The 13,399-nt window shown below is 44.1% G+C and overlaps 1 protein-coding gene across 3 annotated transcripts in view; it reads right to left on the bottom strand.

Moving 5' to 3' along the window:
- skila (SKI-like proto-oncogene a) overlaps nucleotides 1-13,399 on the bottom strand; it is a 35,716-nt gene that overhangs the window by 12,361 nt on the left and 9,956 nt on the right. For 2 of the 3 annotated variants that reach the window (XM_085253561.1, XM_085253562.1), the window contains exon 3: nucleotides 140-232. In XM_085253561.1, the coding sequence (XP_085109687.1) occupies nucleotides 140-232 (93 nt within the window). The remainder of the gene's footprint in view (nucleotides 1-139; nucleotides 233-13,399) is intronic. The other variant, XM_085253563.1, reaches the window with a different exon arrangement.

Here is a 13,399-nt window from a genome sequence, read left to right as displayed (position 1 = left end):
GAGAAGCATGCCGCTATGAATGAGTGAGCAGGGGGTGTGTCTATCAGTTGGGGGGGGGGGGGGGGGGGTACCTGAGCGTGGAGGAAGGGGGAGGAAAGGAATGGGGGAAGGTGTCACAGGGAGGGAAATGATAACTGACCTTTCTCGCTGGGTCAGCATCAGCCAACTTGTCGCCGGTGGAGCAGATATCTAACGAGGGTTTCCTCACCTGGCTCTCCTCCTCCACCACCTTCTGAAAACAGAAGGAGAGAGAAAGAGAGATGGTGGTTAAATAGACGAGCAAAGACACCCCAAGGTTAAATACAGCAGAGAGCGAGAGGAAGACACAGATGTAGTGCTGCACCGAATACATTTGTTGGAATAGTCTGAACGACTCAAAATGAGCATTTCCGTCAGGAGGTGTGAGAATGCGAGGAAGCATGCAGAGAGGAGAGAAATTACACCAGGCACGCAGATGCAGAGGGGGAAAGATGGAGACAAACGGCACTTAAACGATAGGAAATGGAGACAAATGACACTCAAGATGTAAAAGATGGATACAAATGTGTGCAGAAGTAAGTGAACTAGCCTGAGCTGGCCATAATGCAGCTGTGAGGAAAACGAAGGCAGCGAGGAAATGGATAAACCTGGTGTCGCAGCCGAATGAGCCCGTAGTGGAAGGCCTATGACTAAAACAGGAAAAAAAGCCTAGCTGTGAGTCGACGCGGCCTGTTGCTACACGCTTCTGAGCGTGTCAGACATCGGCATACATGCAACGCAGCTGGAATCAAAACACGCGCTGTACAGGAAAATGTACGTTTGTGTTTCCTGTGTCAGCGTCATACCCTCAGAGGACGTTGAGTAAGAACTGCCTGCTGCCTCTAGTTTTGTCTATCTCACCGTTTCGTTTTGGGTTGAGGTTTTTTTTTATATCCAGGCCACGCTCGGCGAGAGGCCACAAGCTGATGTAGCTGATGCTTATCTGTGACAGGCAGGCCTGACACACATGCTCCGTGCATTTCACAAACATGGTCTACCTAACTGACAGGTAACAGAGACAGCAGAGGAACAACAATGCACAGCATCGCAATGCGAGCCGTTAGGGAGCCCACAGCGACCGACACACAGCAGATTGAGAAGGGAGATGCAGAGAGAAGAGAGATGGTAAGAAGAGGAAGGAGACGAAAGAAGAAGGGGAAGAGAAAAGTTTGAAAGCATCAATAATTGACTTAGTACCCGTTTAAAGCCCGCTATAAAACGTTTATCCACAAAACGCAGACACACAAGCTCTCAGTGAATAATAAACAGGCAGCTTTTCATCAGCTGGACTAAAGGATTTTCCTCTGTGCTGTACCGGCTAAGAGCTTGTGTCATTACCAGCGCTAAACAGCCTCAGAACAATGCCAGCAAATAACTGTGACAGCCACGTATTAGCCGCTTATCATTTATACCGGTCCAGCAGCAGCCTCATTCAGCAGCTTAAGCATGTATTATTTACAAAAAACACAATTATTCACCTGTTACATATTCCACGAAGCACACATGATCATTTTTATTTATCTATTCACCTTCTGTTTCGCTACCTAGAGAAGCCACAGCGTCTTTCTTAAAAGAATTCATGTGGCCCTCGAAGAATTGATGTGACACACGGATACCTCTAAATGCCATCTTACTTGCACATAACAGTCGATACCAACATCTATTTTTAACAGCAATTAATTCACGGCAAGTGAATGTGACCTGTGACTTTATGCTCTGTACCTCCACCTCAAATCACAACTTCTATATTCATCAGCAAAAGAAAACAAAAAAACAAAACTAGTAGTAGTGATTTGCATGAGAGTTTTTCTGAACTGTATGTAGGGGGGATAGTCCCTTATTTACAAGGCCATGCATGAATGAGCATGTTCATGCAAATGTTAAAAGGCTGGAGCCGTATGTGTGAGCCAGGTGTGGTTGTTAGTCTGTGTGTATACAGACGGGACCTCGATCATTTGTGAATGTTTATGGTTAGTGTGTTTTTGGTTTTTTCCCGTTTCCCCTTCCAGCACTGCAGCACTGAGTGGAGGAGGGGGAAGGGACAGAGTGAACAGCTCAGAAAGAGAGAGGGGTGACAGGGAAGAGACAGAGAGAAGGAGGACTGACAGAAACCACGATGTAACCACTGCAGTGGTGTGGCGGTGAGCTGGGTCTGTCCAATGTAAAGAATGGTGTGTGTGTGTGTGTGTGTGTGTGTGTGTGTGTGTGTGTGTGTGTGTGTGTGTGTGTGTGTGTGTGTGTGTGTCAAACACATACAGAGGGAGCGCGTGGGCCAAACTGATAGTAACGTCAGGTCATACAGAGGTCTTTCATCTGCTTGATCTCTACAACGACAGATGTTTGGCTGCTAAGACGACTGACAGCTCATTAAAGGCTAGGTCTGCACCCTCCTTTGTCTGTGTGTGCATGTGTGTGTGTCTGTATTTGCAAGGACCAATTAGACCTTGAGAGCGAGGACATTACTGGTAAACAAGGACATTTTGGCCAACGCTCATTTTGGGGCTGTTTGAGGGTCAAGACTGTAGGTTTTATGGTTAAGGACAGAGAACAGATTAAGGTCCAGGGTTTTCCCCTCATATCTGACGCCAACTAAAGAAGTCTGGAAATTCCACCAAAGGAAAATCACCAGGAAATAAATAAATAAATAATAAAATTTAAACCCATGGCTTTGCTTCATTAGTTTTGCTTTGTTTTCTAATTTTAAACTACTTATTAAACCGCAGTCGAAAAAGTATCCCAATAAATGTTATCCTATAAAAGCTCATAAGAATTACACCAAAAGGATTATAATTCGATTCAATCTTTCATTTGATCGAGTCACAAAAGTTTAGAAGGTGTGAATTCAAAAATGATTTAAGAATTTAATACAAATCGCTAGGTCTACCTGCAGTACTTTTAGTGCCCACAGAGAGGCCGCAGGCCACACTTTGGCAATCACTGATATACAGTCTGTGTGACTAATGGTGGTTACAGGCATAGTCACCCTTCAAAAGGAAACTCCCAGGGTCTGGGTTTTAGTATAAATGTGAGAAACACCCAGAAAACACAGTAAAAGAACAAGGCTGCAGGTGGGCCATTACTTCTGTATGTTCTGTACCCACACACAGACCAAACAAACATGCACGTGTGTGCGCTACACTAATGGCTGCCTGTCGCTCCCAGTGACTCCTGCATACCTGACAGCTGACGGCTTAACGCCCACCACCCACTCACGCACACACGCACGCACACACCCCTGCTCATTATTCCTGCTGCTCTGCACTCTCTCTTCCTTAATGAATATGTGCCAGTGCAAACGTTTGCACATTTCGGCACTACTACCATTTTCCTCACCTTCCCACCCCCACCTTGCTTTATTAAAAACACACCAAACTGCTACTGGGTCCTAATCTGCAATAACGAAGTACCTCTCTTATCTGGGGTGCCTCTGCAACACACAAACACACAACTAACCCCCTTATGTCTCCAACCCTTTGTCAGGCTGAAGCTCGCCTTATGACAATGTGGATTAGCATTCCACACACTCACTCGGCTGAACTCTGCTCTGTTGATCCTAATCACCAGCAGTCTGCCTGCTGCTGCAGCTTCACGCTGGCTTGTCCCACCACTGTGTAGCTGGATGTAGCCGCAGCCATGTGAACTCACAGTGACCCATTTTTTCAGCATACGTGACATTTCTGCAGCAGACGCTTTAATGGAGTAGAAAGTGGTTTTTCTAATGTGTGTCTGTGTGTCTTTGTAAAGTGCCAGTAAATCAAACTGTAACAAGCGGCACTTTACTACGCAGGCACCCATGACTGTACATTAGCATGCACAGTCTGGCAGAGCAAATGTATTTAAGCGATAGCCCACACAGCAAAGGAGCATTTCAATGGGAGCATGGCATTCTCCTGTGAGCAGGGAAAAAAGAAAAGATGCTCTAACTGCGCATTTTTGCAGCTGGTTGAGGTTTTTGTTCATTTTTGCTAGAACCAAGATGAAGTAGATTGCATACCTCGCCACGTTGCCAACGAGCTGCTGCCTGACTGGGGTGAAGGCTGTCAACCTACAAAAGTTGACAGTGAATTTCTTCATACCTGAAGACTGCACTTCAGTTAAGTGAGTCTCCTTCAGCTCATCCTGACAAAACAACAAGCAGAGTCTCTTTTTCCTACTCTTGGTGTAATTTATATGAACCACATATGAACCAACGCAGACTGACACACACACACACACACAGCAAACAAGCCCGAGGTCAAGCGCCACTCCACTCCTGTCACGTGGACCCACTAAATGACTGCTGTCTCGGTGCACATAAACACACGTGTGCAGTTACTCTTTGCTATAAATACACATCCGGTCCCCATACATGCATAATAAAACACACACCAGGCTTACCCCTCTAACAAACACATACACATAAGATGGAGCAAACTGGCACTTGCGGTCTCTGTTAGTTAACAAATCTCAGGAAAGTCACAGGTTACTTCAGCTCAAACTTGCACGATAAGCTGACAGAAAACCATTTCAGGAACTTATGTAAAAAGAAGTTACAGCTCATTTCCAGCTCCGTAAACTCTACTGGAGTAGGTCTGCAAAACTCGCAGATCAAAATAATCTCTGTTTATCTTATCACGAGCCTCTCACTGAAATAAGCTGTATTAACTCCTCCTGACTGGCTGCTCATCGCAAACAGAAGGTTTATTTGGGCTTGTGTGCTCACAGCAAAAGCCATGTGAATGCGTGACGACAACAGAATAAAATATACCCACTGTTTGACAATATACAGAGCCAAAAGTAGAAAATCCTACCTGAAACCGAGTGTTTAGAGCAGTCTGAAGCCTGAGCTTTAGGCTCGTAGGGATTATGTGCACATACGCTGACCTCATTATTTCAAAGTCTGACCATGTTTAATATGGGTATCCAGCATTGTAACAGCATATACAGAGAAGAAAATAAGAAAAGCGTAACGTTTCACCTTTAACCTCCTAAGACCTGAACTCTTCCACGGCATGCATTTTTAATTTCTCTTTGATATTTTGTGACCTGATGAATGTAAAGACAAAGAATTACCTGATTTTTTGGTTTTACCTAATTTTTGTTTCTAAGAAAAATGAGAGCCACATATGAGGATATTTATTTAAAATTTCGATAGAACAGTAGCAGTATAATGTCCTCGTAAGTGGATATCAGGCCCTTGTAGAGCAAAATTGAGTATTTTGGTCTAAATACAATAATAATAAATGTGATGTCCACATATGTGGACGCCAGGTCCTAGGAGGTTAAAGTAAACTGTCCCTTTCTGTATTACTGAAAAGCTTTAAAAACAAAAAAGATGCATTACATCATTTTGAGTAATATTTCTCACCATTTTCTAGGAAAGAACAATTACTTGTATTGCAAATAAACATTAGCTGCAATTTTATTACTGAATCCCTTCTTTGCCTTCATTATAAATATTTTGGTCTTTGTTCAGAGAAAACACTACAGATGTGTTAAAACTTTAAAAGCCTGCCCAGGATATAAAAAGCTCATACAAACACAACAGCAAGTCTTGACACGCCTGATCTTATCTAGGCCATAATAAAGAGTGGGCAAGCCTTGATCTGACCTTTCATCCCACAGCAGCAGTGTGTTTGCGTGTTTTTAAAAACCCTTCTGTGCCCTCACACACACGCACAGCTGGGAACCACTCTCTTCACATCTGCTGAAACCGTGACATCAGTTGCTGGGTATGAAAACTGAAAGAAAACCCCAACGAACACCACAACCCATTTCAGGGGACATGAACGTAAGTGCGTCCCCATCCTCCAATCATTCATGTGCCTGGCATTCAGGAGAGGAATGGAGATGCTGAACGGATAGCAGCAGCAGGAGGAGGACGACGACAAAATGATGCAGCTTATTCTCCTTTTTCCTCTCAGAGGAGGAAGTGAAAATTGTGTGTGTGCGCGTGTTTCTTTAGGCAGTCAGAGAGGACTAGGAACACACACGTACGCAGACACACTCGGAGAGACAGTCACACCCTGTCTGTTTCTAGACCACATCCTGTACTGCTGTAGTCGTCAACTGTGTCAAAGATCGAGCAAGAGATACATTGTTTTATATACACTTCCTGGCTGAACTGCAAAAACAAGGCACATTTATTTATCTCTGTAAACTCAAAAATCACCAAACGGCTCAGACTTTTCCACTGTTTTTGATCCTTTAAGTAGGTATGCACAATGTTTAAAGTAGTGTCGAGTGTTTTTATTCACTTCATTTCCCTGTTGTGTTCCAAGGAACCAAAGATGTGTTCTTTACAACAAATAACTGACATATATTAAAATCGTTCAGCTGTACGAGAGATAACCATCGGCCACGGGGTTCTGGCTGATAACTGTGCATCCATAGTTTTTAATAGATCAAACAACATACTGTGCATTTGGGAAAATATAGAAATAATCTGTGGTTGCAGCAACACCACTTTCCTTGTGCAGCTCCCACTCAAATCACAATTTTTTATATCCGTCGACCTCCGCCGTGGTTTAGCCGCTTATCCTTTTGCCTGCAATTAAGATCAGACAACTGTACGCTGGTCTTCTGGGTTTGATTTGGGTTTTACTGGGTGCTCTGGTGGTCCCACCTGGCCCCCATACATAGACACAGACGCTGGAGGGTTTTATATGGAGGTCTTAATCCAGTAAGCCATTTATCCACGGACTGGGAGCCACACTTTGTTTCAGCAGCCAAATCAATAACAGCCCACAGGGGAACCGGGCAGCAAAGTGGGGCAATTAAAGGAATACACTTTTAGTAGAGGCTCTGTGATTAACTCACCATAGTGAAATGAGATCACTTCGAGGTCTGGCTGTTTGGTTCCTGACAAATATCAGTTACATTTTAACTTGAGAGACTCGGGAGATTGCTCAACTAAATTTTTCATTCACTTTGGCACTGCAACGGCAGATAAGCGGGAAAGAAAACAGAGCAGGGCACGCATGAGGACAGGTCTGACAGGTGGACGCTGAGACAAACAGGTGACAGAAGGAAACAGGAAATAAAAAAAGGGGGGCAGCCGAGACAAATGAGGAGAAAGAACGACAGCATGTGACTGGTTGTCTGTCTGTGCCTTCCCCCAGACACGCACACACCTGTTCCTCCCCCTTTCCAAACACAAAGAGTAAGACTAAAGCCAGACAAGCACACTGATAAGCCAGACCAGTCATGCTCGACAGACACACACACACACACACAGGTTCATTCCCAACTTGTGTTTGGCTTCGGGCCTTGAGTACATTTTTGCGCCACAAAGGCACTCTGTCTAGACAGTCATCACATGCATGTCAAACACACACACACACACACACACACACACACACACACAGCTTTTCCTCTCCCTGACAACATGCTGAACTCCTTCCTCTAACAGCTACAGTTCCAGTCAGCCATTTTACAATCCACACACTGCAGCCTTGATTGCGAGAACAAATGGGACCCAGTGGAGAAACGGTTAATGGGCAGTCTATGGCAGAAAATGAAGCGAGTTATAAAAGCCATCTCTCCCCACTAATAAACGCACAATCTACTGTCCACCGACTGTAGCTTTACGGCAGACGGGGGTTTAATTTGGAGAGCGGCAACACTATTTCTCTGGGATTCTTCACATAAAAAAAAAAAAAGTTACAATTTTTCTCAAAAAGGCGCCTCTTGAAGCTCTCTCGATCAATTTTTCTATTCATCTCCCTCCCCCCCTTTCTCCGTTTCTCATGTTTCGCCGTCAACTCCCAGGCGGCAGCTTCCAGTGTGTGTTCAAAGCAGTGTATGTGGAGGGTTGTAATGATGTTACCTCATGAATGGACAAATTGTCTGACTGGAATACACTATGTAGGCTGCACAGACTAAGGTAATCCCCACCCCCACACCTCACATACATACAGCCCCTATGACACTGTATATATTATTGTAGAGGGTGAAAAATATACTTCTGGTGAAAATGATTAATTTGCCACTGACTCTGTGGATAAAACCAGTTTTCCTGGGTCAAAATGGGAGGGTGATAGCTGACAGAAAACTGGATTTTTCTGTAATTGTATAGCCCCAAACGACCTGAAATAGTTTAATCGACCAATCCATAATCAAAAAATACCCTGAGAAACAGATAAACCTGTAGATATCTACCTTTCCTTTTACAAGTGATATCTCAACGTTTTGGGCAAAAAGGACAGCTCTATTTTGCTCATTTTCAGCTCTAGTCTTATTCTTGGACTCCACTAGAGTAGCTTTGAATGAGTCAGTCTTATACTGCGTGTTGGTAAAACACATCAGTTCAAGTGTCTATTTTTTTAGCTCCTTTTTCGCTAGCTTTAAACCAGCTTTCTTCTGATTGGCTGCTCCCAGCAAACAGAAGGTTTGAGCAGTTGAGCATTTAAAGCAGTTTAAAGTTTAAAGGCTGAGCATTTGGCTCACAGGGATTACATGCACAAAGTTCATAAATTGAACATTTAGTCATGTTTATTGAGCATCTAGTACTTTTAACAGTATATATATGAAAAAAAAAAAAAAGGAAACGGCTCGTAGGTCAAACACCTACAAAAATGTTTGCTGGGTTTCAAATTCTCACCTTTGAAAAAGGTGCAGTACAAATAAGAAATCCCTTTGAAATCTGGCACGGTATGCCATATATAATCTTAGCATCCCCAGAAGAAATGATGAAACACACTCAAAGGCATTGTGTGGTTGTTATCCACAGACATTGCATCAGTGGCAAGAAGTACAACTGCATTATGTCACTTGAAATCATCAGCCTGCACTGCAGTGATTAATAGTGATGAACAGACAGTGTGTGTTGCTAAATAATACAATTTTAGCCATAATCACACAGCTGTTTTAGAAAGGAAATATGATTCAGCCTTGTAAAAGAGAGACTGGCTGTAGCATTCGGAGGAAGATCTATGATATCTGAAATGTAATTTAGTTGCTCTCCCTGCTGCAGAGAGACAGAAAAACATTAAAAACAAAAACTCCAACCAGGTTCATGTCACGTTCAGAGCAATATTATGCGAGTGTGATGGTTCTGACTCCCATCTACTCAAGGTAAGTCATTAGATTAACGTGATGCATTATAGGCCTGTAGTGAACGTGTCTAGTAACATTCATCCTGGAAATGAGGGTGTGATTTTTTTTATTTTTTCTAATCTTCACCCGACTCAAACACAGAGGGCAAACTGAACGCACGTGAGCTCACCATCACTAGCACAGCAGCTCAGTGCGACACGTTTCCTCTCCAGGGCCCACACCCACCCCCACCCCAGTACGTTAATTATGAAAGCTGTTGGGGGCTCACCTAAGTGAGTCAACCAAGCCAGGAGCCGCAGACATATGCGCACGCGAGTGAGCAGACATCTGATCAAACAGCGGCTCCTTCAAACAGCAAAGGGTAGGAGGATGACGTCGTTTCTGCGAGCAAACTGTCGCGCACCGATGTGCACGCAGACTCGAGCAGACACACTTCGTTCTCCCAGGAGGACGCAGCGACTGAGAATGAGGCCAGTGGGCCCTTGTCGTCTCTGTGGATGACTGTACTCATCACGTGAGCTTTACTTGGGCCTGTGTGTGTGTGTGTGTGTGTGACAGAGATTTAACATCTTTAAAAACCAAAAGAGAAACTCTAGAGAAACGTGCCACCATAGGATGCTGTGCAGAGGTAGGTTACTAGTTCAAATCTGCAATTAGGGACAAAGATGCACACACTCTGCTGTTGCCATCAAAAAACACAAATCAGCTGCCTGGTTTTCTATATAAGGGAACTTGGCTTACTATTCATATTGGATGAAACAACTCGGGAGTGCTTGGAGATAGAGGGGAGTGAGAGAGCTGCAGAGAGGACGAGCGTTGCTAAGCAGACTGAAAGCTGAGAGAGGCTGTCAGTAAGCCAGCATTGCACTGCTATCACTACAGAGAGAGAGAGACAGAGAGAGACAAAAAAACAAAATGGAGACACTGCCCGACCCTGTTTCTTTGCAATGAATTACACAGCACCCACTGAAAGGCCTCCTAATGCATGCTGAAGACTGCTTCGAACAGCCGTTCGGTAGCTAAATAGGAAACAATCCTGCATTAATTTATCCCAAATTGTCATTTGAAGAAAAGTCTGGTGAAAAATAGAAACAAATACACTTGCCCTTTTAAGAGGGAAGCAAAGGCAAGTGCCTCACAGTGAAGTAGGTGTTTAAATGAGATGTTTAAAGGTTTTACTGCAGGAGTCGCCCCTGACTAAAACCTCGTATGCGTACGTATCGATCTGCGGTTTGTTTACTTCTTGCTCAGTTGTAACATGGAATACTGCAGTAAATGTCAGTGCTTGGCTGGCCATCGTTGTCTGCAACAAGGCCAGAGGAAGGCGGGTGGGAAGGATAGGGGGGTGGAGAGACATGGAGTAAGGAGGCTATCCCAGTCGCTACAAACAGAAAGCTCCACCTGGCCAAAACGACCCGCAGGGTAAAATCTATCACAGACACATGGAAAAGCAGACAGTTAAATCCAAACTGGCCCTAGGTCCTCTGACTGTTCTGCAGGGAGCTCTGGTCTCATCCATATTACATGCAGGAGCTTGTTTGAAGCCTCCACTGCTCCCTCTCTGCATGGGCAGCTTGGCTTTGCTGTTTGGGCCCCTCAGGCTCGACACCCTCTCCATCTCTCCCTCTCCCCTTCATACAAACACAGCTCCCATAATGCAAATCCATCAGCTCCCGTCACTCTTCCTCCATTTTTCCTCACAAGCTCTGGCTTTCAAAATAACCTTCCGAAGACCTTTGCAAAATTTAAATGTTCTTCCTGAACGTGGTTCACTGAAAAGATGAAACCTGCACATAGAAATCCTCCCGACATTTGGCCAAAGGCTGCTGTTAATTTCCACCCTGTCTGCACCAAGCTTCATGTACCAGAGCCTATGATAGGTGAACTCGATCGCCAGACTTCCTTCATTAACACACAAGACACATTCAATGTCTGATGCAAGGTCTGACAGCAGTCCAAGAAAAGCACAGTTGGGATTGGCAAATCTCATTACGGTTGAGTCAGAGCTCTAAGTGAACACACCTGGGTGCAGATCAAACAGACTGAGTGAGAGACCAGGGCGGTGATAAATCTTTGTCCTGGCTCCACAGTGACGCTGATGAGTGGAGAGCAGACCGCAGCACGGATGGAGCGCCGTGACTCACGCTGCAGGATAGGGTTGGCGTGGTGAGGGGGAGGAAGTGGCTGGTTTCTGGTTGGGTTTGTGTGTGAGAGTCTGGCTGCTTCTCTGACTGAGTATGACCCTTTGACTTCCTTTAAATCACAGACTCCGCACTGTGTCATCCAAACACTAGCCTGTGCTTTCATCGCTCTAATAAAAGATATCACGCAAACACATTCAAAGCCTGTGTCGAGGCTTCTGTCATCCAGCTCCGATGGCACAAACTTTGAGAGTTTTGGGGTTTGAAATTTCAGAGTCAGCCTTCGCTCCTCTGCTGCTTTACAGAATAGAAAATGAGGCAGATTGGATGTCTGCCAGAGCAGCTGACAGAAAAAGGCGACCTTGCCAAAAGATTTGCCATCGGTACACTGTGAAGGCTAGAAATCTTCACTCAGCGTGAGTCACTCTTACGAAGAACTGCTCTGCTTTCGGACTCATCTGGAATCAGGATGCGTTTCAGCCAGCACATTTTGATAGTGATGACAGAGAAAATTTCTGGCATAACAAAGTGCACTTGTCACAGGAATTGGTTAAACTGTAGCCAGACTGTAAACCACAAGGAACTCGTCAGAAGATAAAGTCAAGGGCAATAAGTCTCCATGAAGGTTGAGCCTCCTTTAATAACAAAGTTGTTGTTTTTTTTTTTGTTTTTTTTACATGAAAGCCCAAAAGAAGAGCTGAACACGCAAAGAATAAGTGTCAAACCTTGTAGACACGCCACTTTATTGCTCGGTGGCGATGGAGAGACTTTTCTCTTAGCTTGCGTGCAAGGATGCTGAAGTGCACTCCAAAGCCCCAACCCATGCAACCCTTAATTATGCTCCCATAGCTTAAGTATACTCAAATAAAAACCCATACTATACCTTTTATGGATGCTGTTAAGTAATTAATTGCATCTGGAGGTCAACAACCTCAAGGACTGTCTGCTACTTAGTTTAGGTTGTGAACAGTTGCAGTGGTGCTGTTGGAGATCCAGAGGGAAATCCAGATCCAGGAGTCCTCCATTTACAGTATCTAGATGAGCTGGTTTGGACCCCAGGAGGATATGGTATAAAGAAGACTGTATGTTTGCATATCTAGTGGCTTAAGAAACATCCCAGAGATGGATGAGTCCCATGAGTGTCGTCACTGCAGGTGGGAATAGCGGAGAGATAAACACATCAAGAGAAAATGGGAAGAGAGGAGACTGGGCAAAGCTTAAAATGTCCCTTTTCCCCATCCTTATTAATGCAGTCCATTTCCCAGTTGTTAACTTCACAGATTTGCCCGGAGCAACATCACCCAGGCTCCTGGAGAGAGGAGGATTTACAGGGTATTAGGGCTGCCACAAACGATTATTTTGATAGTCGACTAGTCACCGATTATTTTTGCGATTAGTCGACTAATCAGATCATCATCCATTGGACATAAAACGTACAGCTTATTGCACCAGCAGCATCTGCTCTTATATAACTATCATTAGCTTACAGCTTTAAGTGTTTAAGGTCTGTGCTAACTAAAAATAAAGAAAGACAAGATGATAGTTTATTAAATTTGAATGAAATTTGCAGATTGTTTCAGTGAAGTTTAATAAACTCCTTGCTATCTAAAATATAACAGGACACCGGAGTATATTCTGGAGCATCTCACACTTCTGATAATCAGCTGTCTGCTTGACTTTATTCAGCTGTGTAAAAACTATAACTTTAATCTCAGCCAAACCGATTTACTCAGGAACAAATAAAATACAAAAAAAGCCAAACAATAACATTTTTAAGTTATCTAAGTGACTTATATATCATGTTTAACCTGAGTAGCGAAAGACGGCGGTGGGTTTGAAAACGATTTGCCGGGAGTCCGGTGTTCTCACGGCTCTAGTGACCTAGCCCCCGGCTAGCTATCGAGCTAGTGGGTAACAGACGTCTCCGAAAACGTCGGAGCGCTTTTGAAAATATGCGGTGTCCTGATAAACTGAGCAGATATTTGAGGTTTACACAGCTACATTCTCGCCTGAAAATATGTTAAATGTTTATTTTGTGACCCATAAAGAATAACAAGAGTAATAGTAAAACTAAGTAGCTGCCGCCATTGTTGGAAACTGAGCTGGGCTGCGCTATGAATTCTGGGACAGAGCTACTTCTTCTTCGGGGTTTAACGGCAGCTGGCATCCTTGTACATGCAGTGCTGCCATCTTCTGTTTCAGTC

Source organism: Mchenga conophoros, linkage group LG18 (genome assembly GCF_057382185.1).
Source record: "Mchenga conophoros isolate Kocher_MC1m ecotype Shallow Benthic linkage group LG18, M_conophoros_male_GT1.1, whole genome shotgun sequence".
NCBI classification, from domain to species: Eukaryota; Metazoa; Chordata; class Actinopteri; order Cichliformes; family Cichlidae; genus Mchenga; species Mchenga conophoros.
This window is presented reverse-complemented; position numbering and strand designations above follow the sequence as displayed.